The sequence below is a fragment of the Bos javanicus genome, chromosome 21 (assembly GCF_032452875.1).
Source record: "Bos javanicus breed banteng chromosome 21, ARS-OSU_banteng_1.0, whole genome shotgun sequence".
Lineage (NCBI taxonomy): Eukaryota > Metazoa > Chordata > Mammalia > Artiodactyla > Bovidae > Bos > Bos javanicus.
In genome coordinates this window covers 23578388-23598160 of record NC_083888.1, presented here as the reverse complement: position 1 = coordinate 23598160, position 19773 = coordinate 23578388, and the positions used below count along the sequence as shown (strand labels likewise).

At 42.7% G+C, this 19773-nt stretch overlaps 1 protein-coding gene and 1 non-coding gene across 4 annotated transcripts in view; both read left to right on the top strand.

The window, feature by feature from the left end:
* The window catches only part of EFL1 (elongation factor like GTPase 1), a 110614-nt gene that overhangs the window by 26944 nt on the left and 63897 nt on the right, over positions 1-19773 (top strand). For all 3 annotated transcript variants that reach the window (XM_061394511.1, XM_061394509.1, XM_061394510.1), the window contains exons 12-15: positions 407-506; positions 6147-6298; positions 6549-6715; positions 9905-10043. In XM_061394511.1, coding sequence (XP_061250495.1) covers positions 407-506; positions 6147-6298; positions 6549-6715; positions 9905-10043 — 558 coding nt within the window. The remainder of the gene's footprint in view (positions 1-406; positions 507-6146; positions 6299-6548; positions 6716-9904; positions 10044-19773) is intronic.
* TRNAR-GCG (transfer RNA arginine (anticodon GCG)) lies at positions 9411-9482 on the top strand. The gene has a single exon. It is a non-coding gene; the product is annotated as a tRNA-Arg (tRNA).

Sequence of the window (19773 nt, the reverse complement as noted above, 5' to 3'; positions counted from 1 at the left end):
TCTTTATTTTCTAACTTCTCTTAGGGGTTGGAAAGACTACTATTATGTATTTTATTAATAAGCTACCTTGTTGACTATTGCCCTTTGGTAAAATTCCTCAGTTCTATCCCTCTCCACTGGAAACGGTTATGAGGGCTTCTGGAGGGTAGTGAAGCCCATCTCCTACCTGGACTTCCTCCTGCTCTTCTTCACCCTGTCAGTTTTGCTTTTCTTTTCCCCTTTCTGGTTCTCTCGCTCTCACTCTACTATTTTTCTAGCAATCTTATTTTTTTCTAAATGGAATTTTTCTTATAGTTGTGAAAGATTATAGGTTGCTTATGTATTTAGATGATGCCATGTTCTAAACTTCTTGTTTTCAGAAAAGCCTGGATTATTAAAGTAACATTTTTCTTTCCTGTCTGTTTAGCTTTTATGAAATGTGGAAGTGAAGATACCGCTCCAGTTATTATCTTTGTTTCCAAAATGTTTGCAGTTGATGCTAAGGCTTTGCCTCAGAATAAGCCAAGGTAAGGATCATAGGGAAGCCAGGTGGGGCCAGGGAGGTGGGGTTCAGGGAGGGTGTGCGGTGGGGAAGGTGCAGTTCTGTCCTCAGCCCGGAACTCATGTGGAGCAGCCCCTGTGGGAACGTAAATTTCACTGAGTACTTGATCTTTTTGTGATCCCTCTGGAGGAAACAGTTGTTGAAATCAGCTCTGGGACTGTTAATTCAAATTCATGTTTAAAAAAAAAAAGTTTGTTTTTTTTTTTTTTCGGCTTCATCAGGTCTTTTTTGCAGCATGCAGGCTTCTCTGGTTGCAGCAGACAGGCTTAGATGTGCCATGGCCTCTGGGATCTTAGTTCCCCAACCAGGGGTCGAACCCGTATCCCCTGCACTGGAAGGTGAACTCTGAACCTCTGCACCAACAGAGAAGTCCCTGAATTCGCATAAAGTTGAATAAGAGTAGTTAGAGTAGTGGTAGCCACGGTTAACAATTGTTGAACGTCAGACAAGTTCTCATCTCAGCCTGTCTGTCTGCTTCACTGGAGATTTTTGAATGTGTGAGTACCTCGCCGATCTTTGTGCATATTGTGTGTGTGTGTGGAGAGAGAGAAGGGTGGAGTTCAACCGTGGGAGACGGATCCTTTCTCAAGTTTCTGAAGTCTTGGAGAATCTCTTCTACATCGTATGAACTGACATGGGTCCTCCTCCCCCACTAGTATAAGTGATTAGATCCCGGTCGTTCCTTGTGGGGATCATGGCATTAGCCTCCTAGCTGGCTCTGCTGTCCCAGTGTCTAACTTGGCCGGTCCACTTGCCATTCTCCCTTCAGGATCTTGGTGTCTGGAGTGAAAAGATTCACTCTACCCAGGAGTTGGAAGGCTCTTCTTCTTTACTATCCACATCTATTCTGGGACCTTTCTGTGTGGGAATCTTTCAAATAACCTGAGAAAAAGAATATAAATCAATAGTACTTCTTAAGGGCCTGGTGCTCAGGCAGCATCTCAAATCTTGCTCTTTTAGGTTCTAAATAATAATGGTAACAGCACTAATAATTGGCTGCAGTTTATCAAGCTTATAATATTGATTTATAAAAAAAATCAACTGCCTCACTGTTGATTATGCCGTCTAAATCTAACAGTAGTTCTGCAGTGCGAGTATTTACTGTTTCAGTCTAACCTGGGGAAGTTAAGAGGCCTTAAAAAGATGAAGTAGTAATGGATTTTCCAGTAATCATGTATGGGTGTGAGAGTTGAACTATAAAGAAAGCTGAGCGCCAAAGAATTGATGCTTTTGAACTGTGGTGTTGGAGAAAACTCTTGAGAGTCCCTTGGACTGCCAGGAGATCCAGGCAGTCCATCCTAAAGGAAATCAGTCCTGAATATTCATCAGAAGGACTGATGCTGAAGCTGAAACTCCAATATTTTGGCCACCTGATGCGAAAAGCTGACTCATTTGAAAAGACCATGACGCTGATTGAAGATTGAAGGCAGGAGGAGAAGGGGATGACAGAGGATGAGATGGTTGGATGGCATCACCGACTTAATGGGCATGGGTTTGGGTACACTCTGGGAGTTGGTGATGGACAGGGAGGCCTGGAGTGCTGCAGTCCATGGGGTCACAAAGAGACAGACACGACGGGGTGGCTGAACTGAACTGAGTGTGCTCAAGGTCACATAGCTAGAAGAAGGCCAGAAGAGTATGTGAATCCACATCTGTTCAGCTGGACAGCCTATGGGTGTCCACTTCACCAGTGGGATCTGGCCTCCATCATCTGTGCAGCTTGTTAATCTCCACCGCTAGATCTCGACAACAGCCTTCCAGCCTGCCTGCCCTTTTTAGATTCTGGGCCTTTGCTCTGACCATTCTCAACCACCGTCTTCTCCAGTACTCTGTCAGAAATTCTTACCGAATGCTTAAGTGCCTGTTAAGTAAGATCCTGCTAGGAGGTTTTCAGGCAGTTCCTCTCCCCCCAAATCCCTAAGTCTGCTGCTTTGGGTTCCTTCTTAAGAACCAGTTTCTTGTAGTAACAAGATGTGATGTTCAGACAGAAACTGCACTCCTTGCTCCCTTAGTTCCCGTCATCTCCGCTCCCTGGCGCTGTGGTTACTGGTAGCACCGGCTGCAGCCTGCTCCTCAGCCCTCTCTCTGTCCCTCCCCCAGCCCACCCCTGCAGCCAGCTCCACAGAGGCCAGGGCGTGGATATTCAGCTTGGAATCCTGAGGGTGGGTGGTTTAGTGTTGTCGCCTCTTTCCTTTCTTCTCCAGCCTCACCTCCCCAGTCTGCATCCTCACCTCTGGTCACCTTCACCTCTACTGTTGGTCACTGCTGTCCCCTCAGCACTGTCATCCACAGTTAGCTCCACTTCAGCCTCAATAAGTCAGCACCCACAGACGTTCCTTGACTAGCAGAGCTCGGTTCTCTTGCAAGTGAATTCCTGTTTATTCTCAGTAAATACTAGTTGACACAATGGGTTCTTCAAATAAAACCTTGCTACCTTCTCTTCTGTCTGCTCTGTTTACCTGTGTCACCACTCCCAGCACTCACAGCAGTGCCTGACCCATAGCAAGTGTCAACTGGGTGGATGGATAGATACGTTGATGGACAGCAAGACTTTACATTTGATGTTAACTTCATGAATGTAAATGTTGTTACGAGCTCTGACAAAATGAGGATTTAATATACTTGAACAGATATGCTTCTTTCTTAACCAAAGCTACAATAAAACCACATTTACTTAATGTGATGATTTTATCATTTCTGATTCCTTCTGAATTGGGGGGGGTATAGCCACAGATGATGAGCATGGAATTTGGAGTCAGATCTGGCTCTGAATTACGGCTCCTCTGTTTATTGTCCATGTGACTCTGGGTCGAGTTGTGTAGTTCTCCTAAGGCTCCAGTTCTTATTTGTAAAACAGGAGTAAGAATCCCTGTGTCATATAATTGTTTGGATAAGTATATTTCGATAATATGTGCAGAGTGGTTAACACAATATCTGTGCCGTAGTTGTGAAAGTAGTTTATTTTCTTGGGCTCCAGAATCATTGCAGATGGTAACTGTGGCCATGAAATTAAGACGCTCATTGGAAGAAAAGCTGTGACCAACCTAGACAGCATATTAAAAGCAGAGATATTACTTTGCCAACAAAAGCCTGTCTAGTTAAAGCTATGGTTTTTCCAGTAGTCACGTATGGATAATGAGAGTTGGACCATAAAGAAATCTGAGCACTGAAGAATTAATGCTTTTGAACTGTGGTGTTGGAGAAGATTCTTGAGAGTCCCTTGGATTGCAAGGAGATCAAACCAGTCCATCCTAAAGGAAATCAGTCCTGAATATTTATTGGAAGGACTGGTGTTGAAGCTGAAGCTCCAATCCTTTGGCCACCTGATGCAAAGGGCTAACTCATTGGAAAAGACCCTGATGCTGAGAAAGATTGAAGGCAGGAGGAGAAGGGGACGACAGTGGATGAGATAGTTGAATGGCATCACTGACTCAATGGACATGAGTTTGAGCAAGCTCTAGGAGTTGGTGATGGACAGGGAAGCCTGGTGTGCTGCAGTCCTTGGGGTCGAAAAGAGTCAGACAGGACTCACTGACTGAACTCAGCTGAACTGATAAGCCCATTGGAAGAGACCATTTCTCTCTGCGCTAACCAGTGCATCAGGTTTTTTTTTTTTTTTTTTTTTAACCTCCCTGTTTATAGTGATAATAAGATATTCCATGTTTATATATTTTTTTAAATTTGTAGTTGAAGGATAATTGCTTTACAGAATTTTGTGGTTTTCTGTCATGTATCAACAAGAATCAGCCATAGGTTAATTCATACTTTTCAGATACTCTTATAAAAAGTCTAGAAGCAAGATAAGTTATGTAAGGGTTGATTGACAGGGCAGCTAGAGTGTGTAGCCTGAAGAAGAGAAGGGCGAGGGGAAGGGTGTGAGGACAGATGATTGAAAGGTGAGGAGAGGGGAGTATGTTTGTTGGGTGTTGCTCCAGAAGACAGAACAAGAGCCTAGAAATTTCATCCTGTGTGTGAAAGACCTTTAATACTGAGAGCTTACAGTGGAGAGGAGCTTATGCCAGCAGATGTGACTTCCCGACAGCCCTGAGCAAGCCATCATCAAAGGTCGCTCCCTTTTCATTTTTGTATCTGATGGCACAGCCCTGCCTCCTACATTGGGGTGGGTCTGACTAGAAGGGGCCGACTCCTAGAACCAAATTCATCCATTTCAGGGGGCAGGTGCTAAGGGAATAGAAGTGATGTCCAGTCCTGGAGGGAGGTCTTGTCGAGCAGGTGGGTGTCTGAAGAGGACAGCAGTGGACAGCTGGTGACTCAGGTGTGGGGCAGCCCATGTAATGTAGGAAGGGGATTGGGGCACCTGACGTTAGGACCTCTAGGAGCACGTGGCATGTAGCACGCATGGGACTAGTGCACTCTCGGTACGGCCATCTGAGTGGCTTCCAGGAGAGAGAAGGGGAAGGGGAATGGCGGGATGGGAGACGAGGTCGTCAGCCAGAGACGGAGGCGTGAAGCAGGAGTCATAGTACCAAAGTTGGGGGGCGGTAGAGGAGGCGGGCACAACGTGACAGGATCAAGCAAGGTGGCCCACCCCCTAGGCGAGCCCCCAGCAGACACACACGTGTGCACTCACACCCTTCCTCTGGTGGAACTCGGGTCTGACACCGTGACTGATAATCACCGTTGGACCTCCTGTCCGGCCTGAATTGCCAGCATTCGGCCTGGCCCTTCCTCTTGGACCCTAGTTCCCCATGGAGGTGTATTTTCCTACTTTCATGGAGAAAAGCTCGGTTTCTTACTGAGGTCATCTGCTTCTCTCTCTGTTAGAGTGTTCCGAGCTGTGGTATCTTACTGATTCCCTTTCTTTTCCGGCTGTTTGCCCTACAGAGGAGGAGCATGGGTGCCTGAGAAAGGTTCCGTGCTGTTGTGTGTGACTGTGGGGACACGGGCTCTTGCATGTCATTTCATAAGCTCACAGTAGCCGGGGACCCAGCGTTCCCAGCGGAGGAGGAAATGACAACCCACTCCAGTATTCTTGGCCGGGAAATCCTTGGATAGAGGAGTCTGGCAGGCTTCAGTCCATGGGGTCATAAAGAGTCCAACCGACTGAGTGACTAAGCAGCAGCAGCGGTGTTCCCAGAGAAAGCGTGATAGGCCTTCTCTTCTCTTGCTGCAGTGAATGAGAGAACTCGGAGAAACTTTCCACCAGGAAGGGACTGGGGACCAACCACCGTCTTCTCCAGCCACGTTGTTGTTCAGTCACTAAGTCGCGTCCAACTCTTGGCAACCCTGTGGACTGCAGCATGCCAGGCTTCTCTGTCCTTCACTGTCTCCCAGAGTTTGCTCAAACTCATGTCCTTTGACTCAGTGATGCCACCCAACCGTCTTATCCTGTCGTCCCCTTCTCTTCCGGCCCTCTATCTTTCTCAGCATCAGGGTCTTTTCCAACGAGTTGGCTGTTTGCATCAGGTGGCCAGAATACTGGAGCTTCAGCATCAGTCCTTCCAGTGAATATTCAGGGTTGTTTCCTTTAAGATTGACTGGTTTGATCTTCTTCCTGTCCATGTTAACACTAGCTGTTTCTTGGCTGGAACAGACTGAGATCTTTGCTGTGGCCAGGTGTTAACATGTCTGTGGTGTCCTGTAGACCTCTCACTCAGGAGGAGATTGCTGAGAGGCGAGAGCGTGCAAAACGAAGGCATGCGGAGAAGTTGGCAGCGGCGCAGGGCCAGGCACCCGTGGAGCCCACCCAAGATGCAGGCGCCCTTGAAATGAGTCCACAGGGAGAAGAGCCAAAAGGTACAGCTTTTCTCAGTAGTTTCCCCATCCTCAGTGATACGGATGGGGTTTTTGCCAAACTTGGAACACTCATCCTTCTGGTCTTGGGCTTTTAGCTTTGAAGGTAGCTTTCATCAATATACTTCTATCCTTGGTGTTTCTTTGCTCAGTCTCAGCTAACAACAGTGTCTTCCTTGTCCCCTCTCTGTTTCTCAGCAGCTCCTGGATGCAGAGAGCATCTGGGCACTCATGGTCCTTCTGTTTCTGGCAGGTGATGAGCAGGGGGTGGAAAGTGAGACCCCCAAACCCGTGCCCCCGGAAGGAAGCGAGCAGGAGTCTTTTATTGCCTTCGCTCGAGTGTTCAGTGGAGTGGCGCGAAAAGGAAAGAGAATTTTTGTCCTTGGACCCAAATACAGTCCTCTTGAGTTTTTGCAGCAGGTAAGAACAGGAAGTAAAACATTCGTATATTGTTTCATGGTTCTGCTTTCTTGTTAGATAAGTGATTACCTTATTGGTAGATGCGTTTGATCTCTAGGGAGGCGCATTTGGGTGAATCTGTATACTTCCTCTTGTGTCACTTTGGTACCATTTGATAAACCTGTCTCAAGTAATAGCATTTAGGAAATTAGGCTAGTACAAGAATCAAGTTTTCAAACCTTATTTAGTTAATTTATAAGGCTTTTGTAGAAATTCAAGGCTAGAGGAAAGAACTGAGAAGAACAGATGTCATGGTGGAGCCAGGACGATGCCAGGTGTTCAAGACATAAAGATCCAAAACCCAGGTGGCATGAGCCAAAGGCATGGGTGGTGAGCAGGTGATAGGCAGCGGTTTCTTGGCAGGCAGATCCCAGACACTGATCAGGAGGGTCTGAAAGTTAGTGAACAGCCAGCATCTAAGTATGTCTGGACCAAAGGGGAAATAAAGCACAAGCTAGAGCTGTCTCAGAACATTTTTGGACATACAGAAGGTGCATATGTGGTAATCAAATGATAAAGGTCAGAGGATGAATGCCAGAGGTCCACGGAGCCAGGCAGCGTCAGCGAGAAGCTGTGAGTGGGGCCTTCCAAGATGATCGTGCTCCTCTGGGCGCAGGTAAGCCAGGGACGCTGCTGTGCTTGGCTGTGATGAGAGGTGGAGGAGGTGGCAGAAGAAAGTCTGTGCCATCAACTTCTCCTGCCTTGAATGCTTATTCCATCAGTGTGAGCAGCAGGTGAATCCTTGGACAGGTCCTTGGACTTGTTGCCATGCTGAGTGGTGACTGAGCAGTTTGTGCTAGTCTGTGACATGTTCAGATTCGCAGGGAGGAGTATAGCAGTTGGTGTGTTTGGAGTTACTTTTGAGGGGAGGGTAAAAATGTTGTAATAAGGGATATAAAAATCTACTTGTGATCTTCTTACCATCTTGGTTACCATCTATCCATAAATGTATTAGGTATAGTTCTCCATTTATTTAGGTCATTTAAAGTGTTATCATTTTCTCCATAAAAATCTTTAATCACTTTTGTTATTTATTCCTAACTCTCTTATATTTTGTTAGTATTCTGGAAGTTACTGTTTTAAATATATATGTATGTACTTTTTTTCTACTGCTAATCTATAGACATACAGTTAGTTAACTTTTGTATGTTGGTCTGTGTATGACTTTCTTGCTAAATTGTCTTACTAATTATAATTTTTCTGTCAGTTCAGTCTCAGTCGTTTCCAACTCTTTGCGACCCCATGAATCACAGCACGCCAGGCCTCCCTGTCCATCACCAACTCCCAGAGTTCACTCAGACTCACGTCAATCGAGTCAGTGATGCCATCCAGCCATCTCATCCTCTGTCATCCCCTTCTCCTCCTGCCCCCAATCCCTCCCAGCATCTGAGTCTTTTCCAGTGAGTCAGCTCTTCTCATGAGGTGGCCAAAGTACTGGAGTTTCAGTTTTAGCATCATTCCTTCCAAAGAAATCCCAGGACTGATCTCCTTCAGAATGGACTGGTTGGATCTCCTTACAGTCCAAGGGACTCTCAAGAGTCTTCTCCAACACCACAGTTCAAAAGCATCAATTCTTTAGTGCTCAGCTTTCTTCACAGTCCAACTCTCACATCCATACATGACCACAGGAAAAACCATAGCCTTGACTAGACGAACCTTTGTTGGCAAAGTAATGTCTCTGCTTTTCAATATGCTATCTAGGTTGGTCATAACTTTTCTTCCAAGGAGTAATTTTTCTGTAGTTTGTTTTAAATGAATGGTCCCACTGTCTGTGGATAATTCTGTTTCTTCCAATTTGATCCTTATATTTTAAATTTCTTCCAGCCTATGTCTTGAGCTCCCCTATAGAGTTGTCAGTGAGTCAGAACACACGCATGTACATGTAGCCTGTGCCTCAGAGGCCATCATTTTCATGAAGTTTCCAAGTCTGCCCTAACACAGTAGCTTCTCTCTCCTCTTGAGATTTTATGCATTTACTTACCTGTGCTTCCTTTTTTGCCACTCACTCTATGTTTCCAGCAATAATTATCTTTTTGTATGTGATGTCTTGGACATTTTTTCCTCTTCACAGCACGAGCACAATGCCTTGGGTACCAAAGATAAGTCGGTTCCTTCGTTGGCATGCCTTTGGGGCACTTGCATGTATATGAAAATCGTTGAATAATTCAAGACATCTTGAATAATATCTTGAATAATATCTTGAATAATTTGAGACAGAATCTCCATGAGAGTACATGTGATGTAGAAAGAGTTAGATGTAGAGCATCTTTGCTGTGAGAGTGTCGTGTGTCTTCTCGTCAGAGTCTCCGATGTGTCACAGCACGCTCTCTCCCACGTTAACAGCCCAGCCTAAAATAGTGGCTGTTTGGCCCTTACATGGCATTTTTATGACATCTAACTACTCCTCAAAGTTACTTATTTTCCTGTGTTACTCACCAGTAGCACTAGCCCTTGTCAGATGCTTAAAGGACATTATAAGATTGTAATTGACATGACAATATAATAATGTTAAAGCTATTTTAAGTGATAATAGTAACAATGAGTATTGAAATAATAGCACAGTGGTTCTGGTGTCCAATGGTGTCTGACACAGTTCATATAAATACTGGCGAAGGGTATGAGGATTTTTGTGTGTTAATATCGTGCTACCAGGGCATCCCTGGTGGCTGAGACGGTAAAGCGTCTGCCTGCGGTGCGGGAGACCCAGGTTCGATCCCTGGGTTGGGAAGACCCCTGGAGAAGGAAATGGCAACCCACTCCAGTACTCTTGCCTGGAAAATTCCATGGACTGAGGAGCCTGGTAGGCTGCAGTCCTTGGGGTCGCAAAGAGTCGGACATGCCTGAGCAACTTCACTTTCACTTTTACCAGGTCACAGCAGAATTTATATTAGCCATAAAGTTTATGATTATGTGTAATTCTTGACAGGCTTTATGTATATGAGAAGTCTCTCTAGTTCAGAATTTACTCATAAACTGAGACTTCTTTTTATATCACACCATTTCAGATCTGAATGTTTCGGGTTTACATGAAACACTGTGACTGCACTATATCTTACTTATGAATCAAAGTAACTTTGTAGGTATTAACCCAAACCTGTTTTCCTTTGACGTCTCCTAACTTAGCTTCTGTTGTTTTTCTTTTCTGCCCAGGTGCCATTAGGCTTCTCAGCTCCATTAGAGGACCTTCCCCCAGTCCCCCACATGGCGTGCTGTACGTTGGAAAACCTGTACCTTCTGATGGGAAGGGAACTGGAAGACCTCGAGGAGGTGCCTCCAGGAAATGTGCTAGGTAGGGTGGTGCTGTGTGTCACATCTGTGCTCCGTTCCGAGACGTGGCCTGACATGTCACCCGAACCACGTGAGATCTCTGAGGGAAATGACTTGGATCTCATTCTTTTTTTTTTTATTTATTTATTTTGGGTCGTGTCCTTTGGTTTTAACTTAGTGCATTTCAGTAATTAGCATGTACAGTAGTGCTGTGCTGTGCTTAGTCTCTCAGTCATGTCCGACTCTTTGTGACCCCTTGGACTGGAGCCCACCATGCTCCACTATCCATGGGGATTCTCTAGGCAAGAGTACTGGAGTGGGTTGCCATACCCTCCTCCAGGGATTCTTCCTAACCCAGGGATCGAACCCAGGTCTCCCGCATTGCAGGAGGATTCTTTACTGTCTAAGCCAGCAGAGAAGCCCAAGAATACTGGACTATGCAGCCTGTCCCTTCTCCAGGGCATCTTCCCAACTCAGGAATTGAACTGGGGTCTCCTGCATTGCAGGCAGATTTTTTTACCAGCTGAGCTACCAGGGAAGCCCATGTACAGCAGTAACTTGCTGTAAATTACGGTAGGAAATAAAAAGTAACTGCTTAAGAAATCTGTGAATAAGCTGAGGTTCCATTCATTTGGGGATGAGAAAGAATTTCTGCTGACAGTAAAGTCAGTTCAGATGAATAAGACACTTCTGGTTCTAAAGTATCAGAAACTATTCTGATTTAAGGGTCTATCTGCTTCCAGGCTCTTTTAATCCATTGAATGTTTTATATTATCAATTCATAAATACTGTTCTTCATCTCCATAATGTTCATTACTTCTTTGTGGAGTTCACTTTTAAAGGTCCTCAGTGCAGCCTTGAAGACTCAGCTGAAGGAATTTTCCTTGGATCATCATAGGCACTCTGAGTGTGAAATGGAATGCTGGGTCCCGTTCTGAACCCTTGGAGTCCTTGTCAGGTGTAGAGCTATTTATGGGGGGACTCCTTGGGCTCCAGCTTCTTTTTATGTTTTAGAGAAATGGTCTAGACTGCTGGTCTGGAGCTGCTGGATTTTGTCCACTTTAGTGCAAGAAATTTGCGTTTTGATACTCCCTTGCAGAAATACGTAATTAAAAATTTTTTTTTCATTACTTTTTTTGGGGCATGAATTTCTAGCCTCTCCTCAGTGTTACCCATTCTTTTCATCCTCTTTGGAAAATGCTGTTGAACAATTTACATGACTTATGAGCTTCCATAACCAGCAAAACATTTTTTATCAGGAAGGACATGGGAAGATGAATAGAAAGCACTCTGTTTTTGTTTATAAACCTTCCTTGTGATTCCTGTATTCCTCACACTCAATTAATTTTGTTTCTTAAATGGAAGGTGAGGTGGAAGATCTCTAACACAACGTTCAAGTGAAAAGAGAAGTACTGAAGAAGGCTTCAGAGCATGGTTTCTGTCGTATCCCCTCCAGTTAAGGGTCGTTGTTTGTGCTCTCTCCCCAGCAGAGGTCAGGAACATGATGTGCAGTCGTTCTGGTTGCCTTCTGTCTATTTCTAGATTGCCGTGTGTTGCTCAGCCCTGCGGCCAGCTGTGTTATGAGCAGGGAGACCATCTCTCTCTCATCTGCCTCCTAAGGCAGCCGTAACCCTGCTATCTGCAGGAGACCGGCCACAGATTAAAGCATTCTTCATCTTGGGGAAGAGAGAAATACCTCATTCTCTTTTACTGATCTTTTGAAGTTACTTGGGAGCAGTGGTAGGAGCTAGGGTGTTGGTAAAGGTGCCTGTTGGTTAAACATTTGTTTACCAAATTAAGTTGTTAAAAAATAAGATGGACACACACCTTTGGGACAAAATGAATTAAACAGAAAAGTGAGATATATTTTGTAGAAGCATTAGGATTGTGTTTAACTGCCAGTGATCAAAAAACGAACTGCACAGTCTTCAGTTTCCCTCAGTGGGAAGATTAGGGTAGAGGATAGACAGCTGAGGACTGGTGCCGTGGCTGTCTTATGTCATCAGGGAGCAGGTTCCCTCTCTTCGCCTGTTCACAGTCCTTAGCATGGGGCTTTGTCCCCATGGGACCAAGATGGCATCTGCACTGACATTCCTGGCTGGAAGAGGGCACACGGGCCAAAGGCCTTCTCACAGCACTGATGTTTCATTTATTTTTGTGGTCATTAGTTTATTTGTTTTGGATGATTTGGTTGATGTTATTTTAAAACCTTTGGCAGTGACCGCCCCATATATGGTCTATTAGATATCTAAAATATCTCTTACTAAGAAGTGCTCATAAACAGAGGCTTTATACGTCTCTTCTAAATATCAGTTTGTCATGTGTGTTCTGATTATTCCATTATGCCAGCTTTCACCTCTCTCAGTAGGGGATTAGAAACTAAGATATGTTTGGGATGAAAAGGTCTGGTTTGCTCTGTGGAGTGATGAGGAAGTTCAGTGGTTTGGATGTGGGAATTGTGGGCAGGTGTGAAGCGGAGCTGGTATTCAGCCAGCACACACTCGTGCCAGTCTTAACGTGTGGAAACACCACAATCTGAGGTTGGAATAAGCAGGCGCTGCTCCCCGACCCCCACTGCCTGGCACCTTTTTTCCCCCTGGACTTCCCCATAATCCAGGGCTAAAGGGTTAAGTCTGGCACACCTGGGGTCCCTGTGGAGCAAGCACTGGTGTTTTTATTTGGGAAGAAATGCCCTGTTAGTGACCAGTGTATTATATATCCTCGCTTCTTTGTGATTTTTGTCATGTGGTCACCTCTAGCTGCAGTGAAAGCCAAAGATTGAGTCTCTTACAGTCTCTACAAGTAAGGCAGGGGATATGGGATGGTGAATGGTTTTTGAAGAGCCTGTCCACACTCTCAACCATATTTCCTCCACATTTGCCTGGTGTTGCCTGAAGCCCCTTCATTATGGTTCTGTTTCTTTATATTAGGGAGGAAGATAGTCTGCCAGAGTGATTATAAATGTAACATTGAAGGGATTGGAACCCAGCCAGCCACTTCAGCTTACCTTCTAAATTGAAGCATACCGGAATTATTTTCTCTCTATTAACCTAGATCTGTTTGAGCCCTGTGCTTGACTGTAAAGCATGAGTATTCCAAAATTCTTCTCCTAGGTCTGCCACTAACTAGCATATGGCCTCAGGCCAGTTGCATAACCTTTCTGGTCCCCAGCTTTCCAAAATAATTTGGACTAGAGTAATTTTTACTAACAATCTTATTGTAAAAATAGAACAGCTACTTTGATTGTTTTTCTAAGACTGTTACGGACTTTCAGAGCTGCTTCTATTATGTTTATCATATATCCTAAGTTTTAAGGACAGAACGTTAAACAGCATTGTATGGATGCACTTTTATTACGGTAGCTATAACATATAAACAAAATTTTATGTACATCATATTTGTAAGATACATACAAACTAAAGTAAAAATAAAATACAAACAAAATTCAAGTTTATAATTGCCATTATGGCAATTGACATTGCCATATTATGACAGGTTGACATTTCAGTGAGGATAGAGTGAGATAAAAATGCTTAGTACTTTCGTCATAAAAATTGTCCCTGGATTATGTCAGTATGCCACTGATTGAAAAAAAGTCCTAGGCTAGATCATCTCCAAGGTCGCTCCTAGCTTTAACTTTTCAGGCTTGTGTTTTTTAAAGAAAAACCTTATGTCAGTTATTAGGACATTTCTCTTCCTAGTATTCGTTAGAGGAACAGTAAATTTTTGATATGGTTACTAGGTTGGGTTGAGAATCCATTTCAGTGGCTCCATCAGAACATCTTGAACTAGTTACCAGTTTGTAAGGCAAATTTCACTTGTTCGTTGATTTAAAAACTGGAGCATATGTAGCAGTAGCAGCAGTTTCATAAGCCAGGTGTTTAATACAACCTTTCGGAGTGAGGAGTAATAAGGCAGGACAGGGGTGTGTTGAGAGGTGAGAGAGAAATCAGCACAAGAGAAAGCTGATTGCCAGCAAGGGTGATAAATGCTGGGGTTTAGCTGTGGTTTCTAGAGTGAGCTGACTGAGACCAGGCATGCCAGCATCGTTGTTGTTTACTAAAGAGTTTTCCTGTCATAGGGGATGAGCAGGGAGGGGAGGGAGAGAGTGGGATGGGGTGGGGTGTGGATGAAAAGAATAAACTGAATGGCCGAACGTGGTTGAATTAGTCTACGTGTTCTAGTTATCTGTTACTGCAAAACAAACCACCCAAAGCCCTAGTGCCTTAAATCAAAGGCAGTCTTAAATTTTTCATGAACCTGCGATTCAGGCAGGTTTGGTGGGACAGCTTGTTTCCATGCCACACAGTGTCGGTTGAAGTGCTCAGAGCCTGGGCGCTGGAATCCTGTGAAGGTGCTTTTCACTCCCGTGTCTGCTGACTGATGCTATCTGTTGGCTGGGACCGTGTGTGGATGTGGCACTAGGGCTGGAACGTGTGACCTTTGCACGTGGTTACTTGGCTTCCTTGCAGCACACTGATAGGGTCCTGCAGCTGAGCATCCCAGGAGGAAACTGCATCAGCCTCTGAGGCCTAGCCCGTAACTCCTTCAGCCTCATTTTTGCCACCTTTTCTTCATTAAGAGGTCAAGAGTCACTAAGCCTGGCCCAGACTCACAGGGACGGAACTAGCTCCACCTTCAATGGGAGATACGTCAGAGAATTCGAGGACATGTTTTAAGATGACCACACCATGGATCAAAGATGATTTCTTCTTTCTTTTTATATTGTAGCGGGCCTGTGGCTGGACACATACTACAAATTGAGACAGCAGTGTGTATAGTGATCAGGCATGCCTGTTAACTTCATCTTTTTTATTCTTGTTAACTTAGAGAAAAAGATGCAGTTCTTATTTTAATAAGAAAATCGTAGAGTGGTATGACTGATACCCATATGCTTTTCATCCAAAGTGATACCGAGTCAGATTTATCAGCTGCAGATGAAAATTTTTGTTGGTAAGGAAATGAAAACATTATATGGCATTCTTGAGCAAGTCAGTGTATAGAGTCAAAGTCTAAAGTAAAGTTCTTTTACTAGCACTTGAAAAATGCAGATTTCACATTCATTCTCAGCTATAACTCACTTGGAATACTTACACCGTCTGATAAGTGTGGTTAGATTTTATGGTCTGGAAATAGTCAATTGAAAGTTGAAAATCATTTAACTCCAACCTGATGTTTGAAAAGTTGGTAGAGATGGGACCGCAGAGACCTTACCAGGTTGAACACACAATAGTCTTTTGTTCAGTTCTCTGCTGAGAGTATCTCTAAAAATAAATGTTTGCTCCAGGCTCCTATTTAAATGTGAGGGGAAATTGAATTAGGATTCCAAATCTTTAGCTTTCTCTCATACACTTTTAGATCTCTTCCATATGGTTAACTCTTTAACAATTCAGGGGCATATTCCAAGAAGAAACACGATAGTTCTCTTTTTTCAACATAAAGAAAATAAATATCAATTAGCCTTTTTCTGAAATAGTTTTAGTTTTGCCATGGTTGTTTGCTGGGTTGGTAGGAAGTCAGTGTGCACTGAATGGGGAGAGAGTATTTGTGTGTATCCTTACTCATGTGGGGTGACTGAAGAGTCAGAAACCTTTGAAGAGTTTTACTAGCAGATTTGATTTGATTGTTTCAAGGGAAAGCTCAACATTTTGTGACTCTTAAGCCTTTGTAGTACTTTTGTAATACTTTAAATTCACTTACTAGTGGATTTCTTTCAAATATACTTATTATCAGCATTTCCACTTGGAAAGAATAACCAGGAGCCTTACTATTCATTTCTTAGTATTAATAGTTTCAGCTGATTTTTAATAACTTTCGTTTTATAGATGATAATTTATTCTCCAATTTTGTAATAGTTGTCTTATTTTCTTTTTATTTTTATATTGCCTGTAAAGGTATGATAAATAATAATAGTTATAGCTGCTCATCTGTCTTGTTCCTCTTGACTTTAATGGAAATATTCCTAGTATGTTAGTTACAGGTTTGCTGATGCCCGAAGATTTGTATTTTTTAATCATGCTAGGAAAGTTCTGAGATTTTTGAAAATCAGGAATAAATACTTAAATCTTACTGATGCATTCTCAGCATCTGAAGACAGGGTTATAGAGCTTTTCTCCTTGCTATAGTTGATGTCATGAATTATATTTAGTTATTTCCTGATTATTAAGATGTCCTTGTGTTTCTGGAAGAAAATAATACTTGAGCATTGCATATTTTCTTCATACACTGTTATATTCAATTTTTCAGTATTTCATCCAGACTTTTCTTGTATGATTAATAAAATTGTCATTATTTTCTTTGTGTCATGGTGATCCAAAATGGGAAAGTTCCATCTTTTCTACCTTCTAGAACTATACTGTTCAGTTGTTAGCCGTTTGCCATATGCCATTAAAGATCAGAATCAGATAACATTAAAAAAACTTACTTCATCAGATGCACCAGTCACATTTCAAGAACTCAGTAACCACATGTTACTAATGGCTACCATTTTGGACAGTGTCATTCTGGAGGAATTTCTATAGAATGTGATAATCATTTTTAAAAGTTTTCAGCATAATGTGGGTCACAATAGAGATCTATTTGAGAAGTGCAGAGACGCCAAGTAAGAATTCTCTCTTACATAGGGATAGCCACCAGTCTTTTTTAAAATCTCTACATGTGTATACTTAGGTTTTAAATTGTGATGAAAATGCAGTTACACAAAATTCACCTTCTTGATGATTTTTAAATGTAAATTGGTAATTTGTTGTTGTTGTTGTGCTGCACAGAGTGAAGGATCTTAGTTTCCTGGTGAGGGATCGAATCTGTGCCCCCCAGCTGTGGAAATGCACATTCTTAACCACTGGACCACAAGGGAAATCCCTGTAGTATATTTTTAATACAAAAAAATCATACTTTCTGTACAGTTTTATGGCCTGTTTATTTTTCTCTTTGAGATAATCTCTTCTCAGAACATTTACAGCTTTTTCCCTTTTGTTTCAGTGCATTTTCTGTAACTCTTAGAACAGTGTTGAAGAGTAGTGTCTTATTTCTTTTAAGGTAGAGGAATTCCTGTAAACATTTTAGTGTTTCCATGAGATTGGATTTGGTTAGTCTATATTATGAAAATAAAGTATCCTCTTGTTTCTGCTTACTAGATTAATTTTTTAAATGTGGGTTGATGTTGAGATTTATCAAGCGGTGTTTTCCACATCATTCAGGTGATATTTCTCTCTCTTGATCCACTTATATTGTGAATTACTTTAATATGTTTTCTAATATCAAACCAGCTTTATATTCCTGGGATAAACTATTTGATGAGTGTATTTCAATATGTTAATAGAACAGTGAATTCAATTTTTTGGTAGTTTTTTCTATAAAATGTTTATAGTATTTGTAAGTTTGCCCAATCTATAGTTTTTTGAATATTTTATATTTGTGTAGTTTAAATATCAGCTTTATACTAAGCTATATGCAGGAATAACAAATTAGGGGATATTTTCATTGTTTCTTGTTTTGCAGAACAGTTTTATCAACACAAGAATTTTTTGGCTCTTAAATTTGATTAAACCTCCTGAAAGCAGCTTATACCTGCTTTGGCACAGATTCAGTTCCTCACCAGGAAACTAAGATCCTGCATTCTGTGCAGCACAGCAAAAAAAAAAAAAATTACCAGTTTACATTTAAAAGAAATTTATACCTGGTTGGTTGTCAGGTTGTGATTCAATAATGTTATCAATTGTTACTGTCTCTTTCTTTTTTATTTAGAAGAGTTGGTTCATCTTTTTTTCTTTTTTTTTCCCAAGTGAAAGTATTCATAGCCTGAATCTTACTGATAACTTTGGCTGGATTTCTTTAGTTTTATATGCAGCATTTTTTTATTATTACATTTTTACATGTCTTCTAATTCAGTACTTTTCAACCCGTGTACTGCAGTTGCACTTAACAAATGTGACAAGCTGTTGCTCCTTTTAGCCTCGAGGCAGCTGAGCAGGTTATGGGATGGCTGGAGCCCTCTTGTCTGTTACCTCGGATAGAATTGTTACCATATGGTTTAGTAAAATGCTCATTTTCAGATGTGTCTGTTGAATCCACGTTTTTACTCACTGGAGCAACTGGCTAAAACTGCATAACATCTTTTGAATAGGTTGATGAATACAATTTCATAACCTAAAAATTGACTGTTAATTAGCCTGCTGCCACTCTAGACATTATATGAGAACAAATGGGTATGTGAAGGGTATCCGTCTCCAAATACTATGTTTCCCTTTTACATGGCAGTTACAGAGACTAGCTTGTCAGAGGAAATAAAGGAACAGATAATTGAGATGAGTTTTGCTGAAGTTTTTCAGTAAAGAAAGGCAAGCTGTGGGTTAGTAGTCTGAAGGGGTGGTTGGGTGAAAGCAGAGGGGGAGAAAGAGCGAGAGAGTGTATGTGTGTGTGAGTGAGAGAGATACAGTTCGATGATAGTTGTTTTTCAGAGTGAAAAAGAGGCCGTGAAAGGGGAAAGCTGAAGGATGCAGTGACATGCTCCAGTGGTGAGTGGTATGTAGAGTATAACCTCTCCAACTCAACAGTGTGGAAGACCTGGTTGACTGTAAGAGGAAGGAAGACTTGGAAAATTTCAAAGCATGTGGTAACTTATGGAGAAACCACAGTGAACTTTTGCTAGCTGTTAGATCATAGGATTGTACCCTCTCCAGTCTTCTTGCCTGGAGAATCCCATGGACAGAGGAGTCTGGCAGGCTACAGTCCATGGGGTCTCAAAGAGTCAGACACGACTGAGTGAGTGACTGAGCAACCACAACATAGGATTATACCTTGACTAGATGGGACTGCTAGGTGGTTTGGGCAGAAGTGGAGATGGGATGTTTAGTGAGGATTGCTCAGACGTGGCAATAAAAGTTTGCTCTGAGTCTAGTACCCATCAGGGAGGGACTGTAGGCTATTCTTAGACATTTTGGAGCTGTCTCAGGTGTAAACCTGGAGGAAGTACCACTGAGACCTAGTTGGCAGGGACGGGGCGAGCTCACCTATCACTGAGCCACCTCGACAGACTCAGCTCATCAGCTTGTTGCGGTTTCCTCATTTCTATTTGATTTTGGCCCTACCTGCCAAGCCTGTTTCAGATACAGTAATTGAAAAAGTGAACAGTTGTATTTAGAACTTACACATAATAGTCAGTGTACTGCAGGTCATAGTCCACTTCAGATGATATTGGAAACATACTTGTGAGCTGAATCTGCATAATCTTCATGCCAACCCTGGGGAGGCCAGGGAAGTCAGAGCCTGGAAGTTAGCTAAGCCCCTAAGATACTAACAAACCAAATGTCAGATCCAGGAAGTAGGAAAGAGTAGGTGGCAATGGATGAAGCAAAGGTCACGTTCAAACAGCTGGCGGTGAGGCACTGGGCCTCTTAGTGTTTTAACGCCTGCCAGATGGGGACATAATTTGACTTCTGTAAATGGCTCATGCAGTTTAGGAAGATATCTGTGATGAGTCCCACAGTAGTCTGGTTGACAAGGCCAAATTCAGTTTTGTCCAGCTGACAGCTGACTGTCAGATATACTCATATACCCCTGAATTGATACCCTCCATTGGAGGACCACTTGGCATATGTATCAAGAGTTGTAAAGATAATTACACCTTGGAAAATCATCATATCCTTTGACCCAAAAGTGCTACCTTTATGAATTGATTCAGAGGGAAAGTATTAATATTGTGCACAAAGATTTGGCTATGAAGGTATTTATTATAGTCTTGGGAGAGAGGG